This window comes from Silurus meridionalis, chromosome 18 (genome assembly GCF_014805685.1).
Source record: "Silurus meridionalis isolate SWU-2019-XX chromosome 18, ASM1480568v1, whole genome shotgun sequence".
Lineage (NCBI taxonomy): Eukaryota > Metazoa > Chordata > Actinopteri > Siluriformes > Siluridae > Silurus > Silurus meridionalis.
The window spans coordinates 24434141-24449904 of record NC_060901.1 but is presented as its reverse complement, the minus strand read 5'-3'; the positions used below and the strand labels follow the sequence as shown (position 1 = coordinate 24449904).

The 15764-nt window shown below is 38.8% G+C and overlaps 1 protein-coding gene across 1 annotated transcript in view; it reads right to left on the bottom strand.

Annotated features, from left to right (window-relative positions):
- The window catches only part of LOC124401678 (protein eva-1 homolog C), a 44150-nt gene extending 29882 nt beyond the window's left edge, over positions 1-14268 (bottom strand). Inside the window, exon 1 of the mRNA XM_046874110.1 lies at positions 14080-14268. Within this exon, the coding sequence (XP_046730066.1) occupies positions 14080-14170 (91 nt within the window). The 5' untranslated portion in view covers positions 14171-14268. The remainder of the gene's footprint in view (positions 1-14079) is intronic.
- Positions 14269-15764: the final 1496 nt, after the last annotated feature.

Genomic DNA, 15764 nt, shown 5'->3' with positions numbered 1-15764 from the left:
TTATGGTATAAGCTGAAAGCATTGCGGGCAAAAATGCACCCCCACCAACCAATCTCTAAATTTAATTCAATACAATTCTTTATTTCTTTATGGCTTTTTAGAGTTGATGCCTGAGGAATGGAGAAGGAGTGTGCTGGTACTGAACTTTAAGAATAAGGGAGATGTGCAGACCTGCAGTAACTACAGGGGACTAAAGTTGATCAGTCACACCATGAAGTTATGGGAAAGAGTAGTAGAAGTCAGGCTGAGAGAAGAGGTGACCATCTGTGAGCAACAGTATGGTTTCATGCCGAGGAAGAGGACCACAGACCCATTATTTGCTGTGAGATTCTTGATAAAAAAGTATAGAGAAGATCAGAAGGCGTTGCATTGTGTGTTTGTGGATTTAGAGAAAGCATACGACAGGGTGGAGAGAGGACCTGTGGTATTGTATGAGGAAGTCAGGTGTGTCAGAAGTATGTGAGGGTGGTGCAGGACATGTATGAGGACAGTGTGACGACAGCAGTAAAGTGTGCAGTAGGAACGATAGACTGGTTCAAGGTGGAGGTTGGACTACATCAAGGATCGGCTCTGAGACCTTTCCTGTTTGCAGTAGTGATGGACAGGTTGACGGACGAGGTCAGACAGGAGTCTCCGTGGACTATGATGTTTGTGGATGATATTATTTGTGGTGAGAGTAGGGAGCAGGTTGAGAAGAGCCTGGAGAGGTGGAGGTACATGCTGGAAAAAAGAGGAATGAAAGTCAGTGAGTGTAAGACAGAGTACATGTGTGTGAATGAGAGGGGGGGCAGTGGAGTGGTGCAGACGTTTTGGAGACAAGGTGAGGGAGGTGTGATTGAGATGGTTTGGACATGTACAGAGGAGGGACATGGGGTATATCAGTAGGAGAATGCTGAGGATGAAGAAGGAAAAGAGAAAGAACAAGGAGGCGGTTTATGGATGTGGTGAAGGAAGACATGCAAGTGGTTGGTTTGAAAGAGGCAGATGTAGAGGACAGGGGGGTCTGGAGACAGATGATCCACTGTGGCGCCCCCTAATGGGAGAAGCCGAAAGAAGAAGAAGAAAGAAGATACAAAAATTTAGGTTTTTTTAAATAATTAAAAAAATGTATTCTAATTTCAGCTAAAAATGCTTATTTTGATGCATTACCAGTAATTTTACCTTTTTCTGTTATTGTACTTTTTATGTACATAAGCGTAAATGCAGTTTGCCTGTGTTCGTGCTTTTACAGTTGCTTCAGTAATTATGGTATTTTGATAAAAACCTATAAAGTGAAATCCCACTGTGTATTAATTAAGACGTCCTGCTGAGCAGCTGAGAGATGCTAACAATGCTAAATGACATATTAAGCACTGTGTGTGTGTGTGTGTGTGTGTGTGTGTGTGTGTGTGTGTGTGTGTGTGTGTGCATGTGTGCTTGTTCATGTTTATCTGTGCAGCCAGGAATTACCCTCCACTAAGATCTCCCCATTGTTTAAATGATGCTGCACTGTGATTGGTCAAGAGTGCTCAGGAGTAAATTCCTAACAGGTCTGCAAAAGAGCGGCACACACCCACAGAGAGAGAGAGAGAGAGAGAGAGAGAGAGAGAGAGAGAGAGAGAGAGAGAGATGGAATGTAGAGAAGGAGATAGCTCATCTTTCACAGAAGCCATCGATTTGGAGGAGAATGTGCATGCTTGTATATGTGCAAGACATATCAAAAAGAAAAGCTGCCTCTCTCTCTCACACACACACACACACACACACACACACACACACACACACACACACACTCTCACACACACACCTCTCACTGTCATGTCATATCAAATACCAGCTAACAGGAAACACAACTCCACCAGGCACTTTGGGAAATATTCCTCCTTTCATCTCTTTATCTGATTATGTTGTCACGTTACAGTAACACTGATTTCGTCATCGTACTTAAAACTCTTCATCCTTTTTTCTTTATAAACTGCAGATTTTCCTCAAACTGTAATATTCTATCCATGTATTAACGAATCTCTTCTTCCCCCTCCCTAATCCTGCGATGATAAGCATGTACTCTTATGAAATGGGGTAAAAGGGGTCCTTGTAAAATGTACTTCCCCTAGTCACTAGCACAAGGGGCACATCTGAACTCGATTTTAGATTTCGCTTATTAAACAAGACAAATGTTTATTACATGATGTTTATTAAGTAACCTTTGAATAATAAGGTACATTTTCACGATTGCACTTGCGATTGTGTTTTTTGTTAAGAAATATTTTCAATCACAGTGTGTCACTGATAAGATTCATCAGCATATATTTTACAGAAAACTATATTCACATTTCATCTTAAATGGAACTAAAGCATTTTCAACTTTAGGAACCACATACAATATATTAAATCATTGTACAATTTTAATATGTTTCATTTAGTTATTATTTACACATTTATTGGAAGGGGTTTAACACCTCAATAATCTTGGAGAAATCCATGGAGTATCAGACATATACACACACATATACATACTTATACACACACACACACACACACACACACACACACACACACACACACACACACACACACACAGGTGACATTCGACTCTTGAGTCAGGGTGGGCAAGAAAAAAAATCTGCACAAAAAGTGATTGTCATTTGCACCTTCATCAGCAAATTATATACCAATTTTGGGCCCCAGGGTGAAGCATTTAGTGTACACTTAAAGCATGAAATGGTTGTGGAGGGGTGTAGAGTCATGGGATCATGTAGGGAGCACAGTGACGTGACCACTTTCACTACCTGAGAGTGAGTGAATTACAGTAAATAGAAGCTGAAGCTTAAGATGCAGGCAACACTAACACACACGCAAAACTGCTGAACCGCAACTAAGGTTTTAAACACCACACTGAATACGGTCCACACCCTGGAGCTACACACACACACACACACACACACACATACACACACTTTAAAAGCAGGAGACTGAAATAAATAAATAAGAGGAGTTGGTTACTCTAAATACCACCCTTAGGAAAACACAGCAAAAAGTGTGTGTGAGAGAGTGTCAGAGAAAGTGTGTGTGTGTGTGTGTGTGTGTGTGTGTGTGTGTGTGTGTGTGTGTGTGTGTGAGAGAGAGAGAGAGAGAGAGAATTAATTATTATTAAAAACATGAAGGATTGAGAGTTCTTGGAAAGAATCCAAGGTAAAAATTAATAACTGACCAGATTACTGGGGTTATGAAAAGGGATCAGGGCACCTAAAATATTTCCTGAATCTAATCAACCCTTATTCCTAAAAGAAAAAGCTAAAAGCTTATGCATGAGTTGCCCAAAAGTCTTGTGGGTCCACGAAAAAGTTGGCTGCCTCAAAAAAAAAGAGTTTTAAAAAGATTTATTGGTTTCTGGTGTAATGAAATGGCTGATTTTAGCTGAAAAAGTTTCCCAAGACCTCAAAAGCAGTCATAAACTCCTAAAAATCTTCCTGATTACTGGGTGAAAAATGCTTGAAAAGATCACCTAAAGGTTGTGGATTCTCAGTTCTTCAGATAAAAAAAGCTTTTGTGTTGCTAAAAAGGTTTATATTCGTCTGTTAAATGTGTCTTTAAAAGGTTCTAAACTGTTTTTTGTTAACAAAAAAATCATGTTTTCCTCAAAGCTTTTTATGCAGTTTGAGTGGAAGGCTGCTGAAATTAGTTCCCGAAAAGGTTCCTGTCCTGTTTTATTCTACATGAAAACATGCACCCATACCGGCCCTTTGTGGAAAAGATTGGACACCACTGCATTACAGGATGTAGGGCTGCAACCACTAATCGCTAAATTCAACAATAATCACAAAAAACACAAAAATGTGTTCAAACGAATCAAACGAATGGCGTTATCGATTATTTGGGCTGCTCAAGTTCCAGTTTAGCGTGACGGCAAGAAAACAGCGGCCTGTGGAAAATGGCGGACAGTACAGGGTGAACCGCCATGCCGGAAAAACTGTGCGTCCCAAGTCATCCAGGCAATGTGAGCGTTTTATATTAAACACAACAAAGAAAAGTGTACCTGGAAGTTATGCAAAGCGGAGCTTGTGTGGGATGGAGGTACCACAGTGATGCACGAGCACGTGAAAATAAAACACACTGGTGTCATGGATGAAGGTGAAACGTGAGCAGAAACTGTATAATCGTCATCATGAGAAAATGGTGTAGTTTAATGAAGTGCTACTGTGTAAACTGTAACTTCGGGAAAGTCGCACTGGATCTGTTGTATCGTGACTCGCGAGCGTCAGGTTGCGCGATCGGCTCAACAAACAATAAATCTAAAAACTGCAAATAACAGCAGCAGTAAAGGATTTAATTTTTACTCACTGTTTTTCAGTAAATAATTCTGCATTTTTCCCTCCTCTTTTTATAGCATTCGTCTACTACAACAGTTAACTTCTGTTTTCGACCGTGATTTACTGCGACTTTACTACGTCTTATTTTCAGTTTGTATATTTAATTTATAGATTTATCATTTAATTATACAAAATTTTATTAATTATATATTCTAGATGCTTTTTTATCTTCGCACCTGAACAAAATAGATTTTTTTTTACGAAAATTGTCAAAACAATGTTGTATTATATTTTATATTGATTTTTTTCAAGCATTATTGTCAACTTGCCCTCTGCAATTATCATTAAAAACAATACAAATGTTGATTTACACAAATTACTTCACTTTTCGTTCTCCAGTGCTGGTTTTTTTTTTTTTTTTTTACAGAAAGAAAAAACCCAACATAAGTGAATTTGTTTAAAGGAGATGCTCTCCCCATGCTCTCAACAAGCAGCCACTATAAACTTTAAAATCTCAAAATGAAAGAGTTTTAAACTCAATGTGGCTTTTACATTTTAAGTAAACTTTTATACATCAAAACCCTGAATTAGAGTTTTATATAGTTATAATAAGCAAAACATCTAATAACAAAAAGTTTAGTTCTTTATCTGATTAATTAAAAAAACTATTGTCTGATTATCAGTTACCAAAATAATCATTAAAATGAAGAGATTCATTAGAGCAGAATGCACTTAAATAATATAATCATCTGCAATAGTATAAATATTTGTTTGAAATAAGGACATGCAGCTGAATGTGATTAGTAATGAATGTTAAACAGTTAAATAGTGTATAGCTGTGTACAGTAGCTTTCACCACCAGCATGCCATCAGCTGACAGGATTTCATTTCCTGTCCAATTTAAGTTCAGTCCAACCTGCTTTAGTTCAGCCTGTGTGTGTGTGTGTGTGTGTGTGTGTGTGTGTGTGTGTGTGTGTGTGTGTGTGTGTGTGAGGGGCTTTTGTGGGTGAGGGGGGTGCAATCGGTTGTTTTTGTTTGGTGTGCTGTTTAATGAGTTCAGCTGCCAGACAAACACATGCACACTCACACTGACACCCATTAATTTGATTGACCTTTGCCCTTCAACTATGGTGGCCAGGTGGGTGAAGAAAGAGAACACAGAAGGCCTGTGTCCTGTATAAAAGGAATAAAGATTCTTTGATTTCTCACAATTTTTTAAAAAGCCCCTGGATGAAGAAAATAGTCTCTTGAAGGAAAAAAATTCTGGATTTTTTAAAGAATTCTAAAGAAAAAGCGCTGATGAAGGTCCTGGTATCTTGAACAAAACTGTATCGAGTCTTTACGCTTTCAATGAGGAAATATTAAAGTCGGACGACGCAGAACAGTGCACTATATAGGGAACTTTTAATTTTCACTTCTTTCTATTCGAGCCGCTGCCTGTCCCTGTCTCTCTATCTGACTGCTCTTATCTCTATATGTCTCTCTACGGGCCGAGTTTACTGACAGATGGTGTCGATGTTAAAAAAAAACTGGATAGTGGTCAGATTCTGTTTAATGGTGCAGATATCAAAGCGACTTGCTCATGAGCTTGAAACCAATATCAGAAGAAAATCAGGAGAAAATGTTCTACAGCACTGCATCGCCACGAGAAAAAAAATACAACATAACAATGGAAAATGAGAAGGCTGTTCATCTCAAGAAGTTTGTGTAATTAGCCTACAATAACTCCTTATCTGCAGAAAGGAACTGCAAAATCTGAAGCAGGAACTAAAGGGTACCCAGAAATAAAGGGATCCTAAACAGATTTTTGCAGATTTTTGGCCATTTTATTTACCAAAGAAATTCACCACTGTTTTCACGATCGGAGTGTACATTCCCCCAGAGCTAATGCTAAGGAGGCACTTTGTGAACTCTGTGGGGCTACTAGCGACCTGCAGAACGCTCACCTTGACGGACTATTTATTATCACCTGAGATTTCTCCTGCATCAATGACTTCCTGTCGCACTCAACAATTTTGATGAAGTGCCTTGAGAAGCTCTTCATGAGGAACATCAAGACCCAGCTTCCACACTCACTGGACCCATGCAGTCTGCTTACTGTCCAAAACGTTCCATTGACGAAGCCATCACTCGACTCTCCATCTGGCTCTCACCCACCTGAACAATAAGGACGCATACGTACGACTGCTTCATTAAACACAATCATCCCTCATCACCTGATTGAGAAGCTGAGCCTACTGGGCCTTAACAAATCCCTCTGCAACTGGATCCTGGACTTTCTGACTGGGAGACCTCAGTCAGTCCGGATCAGGAACAGCATCTCCAGCACCACCTCAACGAGCACTGGGGCCCCTCAGGGCTGCGTGCTCAGCCCACTGCTGTTTACTCTGCTGACTCACCACTGTGTAGCAATGCACAGCTCGAACCACATCATCATGTTAGCTGATGGCACGACCATGGTGCGTCTCATCAGCAAGAATGACGAGTCAGCATACAGATAGGAGGTAAAACAGCTAACAGCCTGGACTGGGTTGAGAATTGCACCGTCTCTTAGTGCAAGCTCCTACAGAGGATAGTGATGTAGCGCTGGGTTGTGTGTTCTGGAGAAACATCTCATTTGACTGTGCACTGTACACAGCTATATATGGTTGAAATGACAATAGAAGTTTCTTGACTTGACTTAAGTTATTATTGGGTTTATGAAAAATAATCACAAATTCCAAAAACAAAATTCTATTGTTTCCAGATTGCGGTAAAAAATGTTTCATGATTCTTGCAGTTCCTTGGTTCCAAATACAATTCTTAAATCTCTGAAATTCACATTCCCACACCTCACTGCTATTTAAAGAAAAAAAGTAAAAGTAAGCAGTAATGTAATAAACAAACTGTGTGTGTGTGTGTGTGTGTGTGTGTGTGTGTGTGTGTGTGCCTGCATTTATATCATCTAGGTGTTGCTGCCTGCTGTAACCTACTGTGTCAGAAATATACTGCAGGATCAGAGAGCTCCGAGGCTAACGTCGTTAACAAACAATAAAAGGAAACATCACCTGAAACAAATTCAAACCATCTAATTATCAAAACAACTATTTTAGCTCATAGCTCATGCACTGGAAGAAAACTCATTAATCAGACATGCACTGATGTGTTGCGACTAATCGTCTGCGAGAGAACAGCGTTACGTAATGCTCCGTTTCCTTTAAAGGGAGATTCCTAAAACATGTTCTGGATGGTGTCCTGTCAATCACACAGAGAGCTGTTCATACCTGCACCCTGTGTGTGTGTGTGCATGAGTGTGTGTGAGTGTGTGAGAGAGAGGGAGAGTTAGTCTAACAGAGAATCATCAAAGGAGAACATCATCCTCAGATCTGAGTGAAACACACACACACACACACACAGATTTCTTTTTTATTCAGATAAAAAGATAATGCTAGTCTTAGCTTACCATATATTCATACACTACTGCCCTCTTGTCTATTTTTTGTCCACATGTCTGTCCCCCTTATCCTTCCATCTTTCTGTAGGTCTTTCTGTCCACCTCTCACCTGACTGATCATTCCCTCCATTCATCTGGTCTGTCTGTCTGATTCACTATCGAATCCTCTTTCTGGTTTTATCCATTCATCTGTTTACTTTAGGTATAATTACAAATGAGCTGTTTCTACAAATACACAAATACAAATACCAAAGACTTTTCCCAGCAGAAATAAAAACTGATAAATAACAACATGCAAAAATAGATCGAATCATCATTCCCTTAAAAGAACATTATTGAGGAGAATGCGTCTTTTAAACTGTCCAATTCTTACAATATGATTTTTGTAGGTTATCTATAAAATTTATATGAAATGTGTATATTAATTTCTATGAAAGGCTTTAATAATCCTGGGAAACTTTCCTTTTAGTCCTTTTATAAAGAAACAATTACATAAGTGTCTGCATGTCAAAAGTACAAAAATGATTTCTAGTTTAAAAAAACTAAAAAACTTTTCCATCTTTGACTCCCACATCATTCATTTCAGAGTAAAGAGAAACAAAAATGAATGAAAAGAAAATGAGGGAGATTTTTCTCCTCTATTAGTGTTGTATACGTGGACTGTCACTCAGTAATGTTTCTCCATACACACACACACACACACACGTGTACAAACACACACGGTCTACTTCTTCCAAGTGGATACCTGTGAAGTCTTCTCACACACACACACACACACACACACACACACACACACACACACACACACACACACACACACACCAGTGTTCTTTAGTATTAAGTGCAGTAGGAGTTTTACAATAACCTGCTACTGGCAGTGTGTTGATCTTACTGAAGAAGGGTGTGTGTACATGAGGGTGTTTCACAATTTAGAAGGTTCGATTTTTACATCGTCATCATGTATAATCCTGAGGAACACAGATGCCGGTGAAAAACTCGCATAGGGCACTCAGAAAAATACCCCCTTACTATCCACCAATCATTACTGCCCCCAATAATAAGAACCCTCAAGAGGGTACAGTTATGTTCACACTCCATCAGTCCCTCAGCTGTCTCAACTGTACAGGACTAACGCTTCACATTTCTTTGCGTTCACACCCGTTCACGCCTTAGACACAGAAGGAATGTTATCTGATCTTGGACATGATTCTCTCTTTAAATGAGACCTCAGAGTCTTCTTTCAGTTGCTTCAGGAGTTTTCTAAACCTGTAACTTTAACTAAACTAAGTGCGGTCTATTATTTCCCTTATAACCAACTGCTAATCAGCGAACATCTACAACCTTTAATGAGAGAACACTGCTAAATTTCATTTTATTTCATTACATAAACTTAGAAAAGGGTAAAACTCAAGATTCATCTAATTAGCAGCTATTAGCAAAAGTCTGCTAGTCAATATACTTAGCAGTTAGCATAAAAGTTGAGTAAACAAAAAAGTCAAAGAAACAAGAAAAAAAATAAAGTAACAAATGTTTTACAAAACTATATATTAAATATATATATATATTTTAATGTTTGTCTTTGGTTTTTCTACTTATTATCCGCAGCTACCTAATATACTGACTAGCAGCTAGCATAAAAGTTAATTAAATAAACAGAGGTAAAGCAAACAAAAACTGGAGAAACAGGAAACCGAGCTAAAGATATTTGTTGATTAAAATCAATCCTAACGTTAACTTATGTAGCAGCTAATACCATGGCTTTTAGCTAACTAGTGTTAGCGTTCAAAGGCAGGAAGAATTGCTCAGTTTAGATAACAAATTCAATAAACTTCAATTCAATAAATATCAGATAAAAACTTTTAAAACTCCGAATTTTTCAATGAAGAAATCTTGAGAGGATCCAGACTTCAAATCAGACATTATTGGAGGTTGAATAATAAAAAGTCTTTGCTATCTTTAGATTTCCAAGTCAGGGAATTTCTGCAGGCTGTCCGTCTTCTTCAACAGTGAGTTGGGGATCAGTCTGGATCAGGCAACGTGATTTATTACATTCTTTTCATTGCATAGGTCATTTTACATTCAGTTATTTATTTATAAACCCCCAAATCCTACTGATGCACACTCCATGAGGATTCTGGGTAATAAGTCAGTAAGAAAACACAGTAAAAGTGTTTACTACTTTGCAGGGAAACTTGGACGTATAATTTTAGAAATTCTTATAAATAGAAATAAAGAAATTGCAAGGAAACCCAATGATAAAATGTTGATCAAAATCAATGAAACCTGAAACAGTGGCTGAAAAGTGTGTGCAGAGTTCGAACATAAAAAAATAACAACAACTAAACATAAGTCGTTTCCTTCATTTGTTCTTTTAAACTATTACTTCTTAATATTTAGATATTAAAACATCACAGCTCAGTGTATAAAACTAAAGCAAAACAGAGCACAAGCTTGGTGTGTCAGGGAGTGTATAATGAGGACACGGCCCAGGCTGTGTGTGGTGCGCGGTAATGAAAGGTGTTTGGACACAACACCCCAGACAGACAACATACCGCTACAGACATAACAATGAGTCAACAGGATCCGCTCACACAGAACTCACCTGCCTGCTCCAGAATAGGTTTTTTTACATGTTAATTAAACATGTACTGGCTAATATGCAAACTAGCAATTAGCCAAAAAGATCAGTGAACACACAGGTAAGCCTTAATGTAGAGCCACAGGAGATACAACTAAAAAAATGTGTTGATGAAATATCTAATAGAAGAAAACACCTATTAACCCATTAAGTAGCTGAGTAAAGGTGTGTTTGCTGAACTAGCAGCTAGCATAAAAGAGATTGTCGTGGTGTACGCTAAATTTGACCCTGGAATTCAGTTTAATTTTTTTCCTTTTCTGGGAGTGGAAAATACCAAGTATTAATAAAGACATTATGTAATCATGAAGCTAAGAAAGAAATGGAATTGGGAAAGAACAAACGTTAAAAATGATTTCAATAGATTTGAATATTTTACAATTATCACCTTCCCTTCACTGACCTGGGTGCAAGCAAATTGCTAACGCTAATGCTAAGAAACCATTTATCAGGCACACATTCAAAATATAGACTTTAACGCTCGGTTTTTCTGCTCCTGTCTGATTTTCCATGGTGAGAATTACAGAATCAGATCCTACACAAAACTCAAACAACATAAAGTCTGGGGAATCAGTGGAAACAACAACCTGCGTTTTGAGGAGGTTCAGCAGCTCTTTGACTGGCAGTGGGTTAAAGGGTGTGTTTGTCAGAGAAAGAAGAAAGAGTGTGTTGGGGTGAGGGGGCACACAACAAGGAGGGGTGATGGAGGGAACTTTCATGTGGACAGAAGGCACGAGTATCATGTTCCATCTTCACACACACACACACACACACACACACACACACACACACTTCCTTCTCCTCTATGAAAGTTTTATGCTCAGGTCCTGGCATGTGTGCTGTTTTTTTGAGCATATTTGATCTTCACATTGCAATAAATAACTTATTCTGATTTAATGCTGTGTCTATGGTCAATGTGAGAACAAGAGGTAATTATAGCACAACTCCAGCTCGGCCTTTGTTCACAGCTTTCCATATCCGAGAGGGACAGAGATAAAGAAGTCACTTGTGGGGGTGGTATGCTTAAAAATGGTTTGACCTCATTTGACCTTTTGACCCTTTAACAGCCACACATCCTATTGAACAGCTAAAGGGAACCTCGGCTTTCACTGTAGCACCCTGGTGGGTTCGGCGCAGAAAATAAAGAAGCCACAAACCCACATGAGTCCTAGTCAACCAGACCCACTGCTTTTTAGCAATAAACTCGAAGAAGAAACAAACACTTTGATCAGCTTGACTGATGACAAATCACATACTTTATGAAGCAGTCTATTAGAAACACACCAGAGCCCTCGGAGATCTTGTTCAACTTTTTCAAAACATTTCTGATCAGAAGTCTAACACTTTAACCACTGCTCCGTCTTTGGTACTACTGAGAACAACTTCAACTTTGGACCAAATAATAAAGGTGCTTTTTACCAGTCACATGTAGATTACAGTGAATTTATTTCTTCACATATCCCAGAGATGTTAGGAAGCTGTAGTCAGATCACAGCCATGATACAACACCCCTAGAGCAGAGAGGGTAAAGGGCCTTACTCAAGGGCCCCAGAGTGGCAGCTTCGTGATCTTCACAATGTGACCTTCATAATCAGCTGCTTTTAACCATATCATTAACATAAACACAATTTGACTGTCTTTGTTTTCCCAAATGACAATGAATAAGAATCTCTCTCTCTCTCTCTCTCTCACACACACACACACACACACGCACAAACACACACACACACACACACACACACACACACACACACACACACACACACCTCAGGGCCAAACTCAGATGTGCTTTTTCAGTGACAGATGTTGTGTCTCCATCTGCAACCCTGTGCAAGCACCTGCCAATCAAGTGGACATCTAATGTCTTGGAGTATTGGTGTCCGTTTTGGACCACCTCAGGCTGACACATGAAAGCAATCATAAGGGAATGAACTGTAACTAAAGCAGATAAAAAATGACAGTATAAGTAAAAGCATTTTTTGGTCATTTGTTACAGACAACAGCTTAAATCACATATAAACCACACAACAGTTTGATTATCAGGACATTAAAAAAATGATGAATATCCATCCCTGATCTTCTGTGGTAGTTCCATACTAACAGGCTGCATACATTAGGTGCATTTTATTCTTTAAATGTTTATAATGATCACATCACAGACAATTGATTATATCTACAAGCAAGCAGTTTGCTTAGAAAGCTATTACTTACTAACTTACAAAATTCATTAACCGCAACAATCTCCTGAGAAAATTCAGAGCTCATGTGAATCTAAGGTTTAGATTCAGAAAGTGGTGTGTAGTTAAATAGAAAATTGAAGAAAACTGACGGCTATAATAAATATATAATATAAATAATATGCCTGATGTTACGTCATTCTGTATTTTGACACAAACTTGCCATAACTCATTAGACTCTGATCGAGAACAGTTCCCAGCAATGAAACACTCATACACGAACATAGATATGAACATTTCAAAGCTCAGAAGATGGTTGCAGGAGTCAGTGAGAGCATCACACACACACTACACTACCACACTCACTAATTCGGAGTCTTTTGTTTGTTTTTCTTCTTCTTTAAGCTGCTCCCAGTAGGGGGCGCCACAGCGGATCATCCGTCTCCATACCCCCCCCTGTCCTCTACATCTCAAACCAACTACCTGCATGTCTTCTCTCACCACATCCATAAACCTCCTCCTTGGTCTTCCTCTTTTCCTCCTTCCTGGTGTCTCCATCCTCAGCATTCTCCTACTGATATACCCCATGTCCCTCCTCTGCACATGTCCAAACCATCTCAATGGATCGACTTTCCACTCTTCATCCTTCTTAATCACTGCTTTCACTTCCACCTTAATAATCCTGTCACCTTCACATATCCCAGAGATGTTAGGAAGCTGTAGTCAGATCACAGCCATGATACAACACCCCTAGAGCAGAGAGGGTGAAGGGCCTCACTCAAGGGCCCCAGAGTGGCAGCTTAGTGATCTTTCAGTAAACCAGTACCCACTGAGCTGCCACTTCTTTAGCAACTCCTTTAATCATGTAAAATATGTAGAACTTCTGATTAGATTTGATGCACCCAGACATCCGATCTGCATTTCTGCTTTTTACAATCTGGTTTCCTTCACATGTGCTCATGTGCTGTAAGACTCTGTAATCATCAACTAATAAACCAGAGGTTTAGATGATTACGCAGATTTCTCAATCCTGATCTCAAAGTTTACTTGTCCTTCACATTTTCTTATTTGAGTTGTAGGGTGTAAAACTCTGTCCTTCTCATTCAACCTTCTGGTCCAGGAGAACCTCAGTGTCATGCACTGTCCTCCAACACACTTGATTCTACTCCATCAGTGATCTGATCAGAAGGATCTCCAGGACAGAATCAGGGTTGTGCACCAACACTGTAAATCTGTTCCTGAAGTTAAATGAACTTTGGACCTGTAAAACTAAAAGCTCGTGTGTAACAGACTGTAAATAAAAGGAGAAAACCGGTTCCCCTGATGAAGCAGAAGCGCTGTTAGGTGTGTTATTATGGTGGGTGAAGTTGCGCAGATCTTTTTTCTTCTTAAAACGCTTCAGATGAACAATTCTGAATATTTACAGAGGGAAAGAAATAAAACAGATAAAATGTTGCCGCGGCTTCGGAAACATTTTAACGCACATGGCGTTAAAATAAAACCCTGTGTGTAGGTGATGAGACAGAGGGAAAACCGCTTCCTCACCTGAGAACTGCGGGGAAGTGGGAGATGAAGCGGCCATGCAGGTGAACCCCAACAGCAGCGCGCACTGAGGAACCACATCCGTCAGGTACATCCTTAAAGTGGCGCTGATCTCGGAGCTCTGAGGGCACCATCAGGGGCTTCAGGGCGAAAAGCCGCACCGAACGGAGTGTGTGTGTGTGTGTGCGTGCGTGCGTGCGTGTGTGTGGATTCACGGGTGCTTCTTCAAGGTCCTAAACTCCGCAAAGTTTCCCAATCGGACGGACTGCAAAATTGTAATTAACCCTTGTTGCAGGGTCGGGTCTGGTCGGGTCGGGTCGGGTCTCGTCGGGTCTGGTCGGGTCTCACACCTTATCCATCTCCTCCTACTAGTTACAAGTAAGAGTTAATAAGTGTGTCCTAAACAGTAGTGTGTTAAATAGTGCCTGAAAATCCCCATAAACACCTGGATGGTCTTCTGCATTCAGAAACGATCCACCCTCTTCATTTCTCTTTCAGTTTTGTGTTACAGTCTTATACGATAATCATTTAGATTCATTGTTTTTCTCAGTAATCTACACCATAAATGTGTCCACCACCATCACATTCCCCAGAATGATAAAGTCATCATTAAACAAAACAGCCACATTCTGACAGTAACATGTTTGAAAGCACCAACAGAAGTAGACTAAATAAACTGTGCTCCTTATATAAATACACTACTATATACAGACCCTACTATATACATACACTACTATATACATACACTACTATATACATACCCTACTATATACAGACCCTACTATATACATACACTACTATATACATACCCTACTATATACAGACCCTACTATATACAGACCCTACTATATACATACACTACTATATACAGACCCTACTATATACATACCCTACTATATACAGACCCTACTATATACAGACCCTACTATATACATACTCTACTATATACATACCCTACTATATACTTACACTACTATATACATACCCTACTATATAATACCCTACTATATACTTACACTACTATATACATACCCTACTATATACATACACTACTATATACATACCCTACTATATAATACCCTACTATATACATACCCTACTATATACATACACTACTATATACATACCCTACTATATACAGACTACTATATACATACACTACTATATACATACCCTACTATATACATATACCCTACTATATAATACACTATATATACAGACCCTACTATATACATACACTACTATATACATACTCTACTATATACAGACCCTACTATATATATACACTACTATATACATACCCTACTATATACATACACTACTATATACATACTACTATATACAGACCCTACTATATACATACACTACTATATACAGACCCTACTATATATAGACCCTACTATATACATACACTATATACATACCCTACTATATACTTACACTACTATATACATACTACTATATAATAATTCTACTATATACTTACACTACTATATATATACATACCTACTATATACATACACTACTATATACATACCTTACTATATAATACACTACTATATACATACCCTACTATATATATACACTACTATATATACACTATATATACACTATATAAATACACTGCTATATAAATACACTGCTATATAAATACACTCCTATATAAATACACTATATATACATACCCT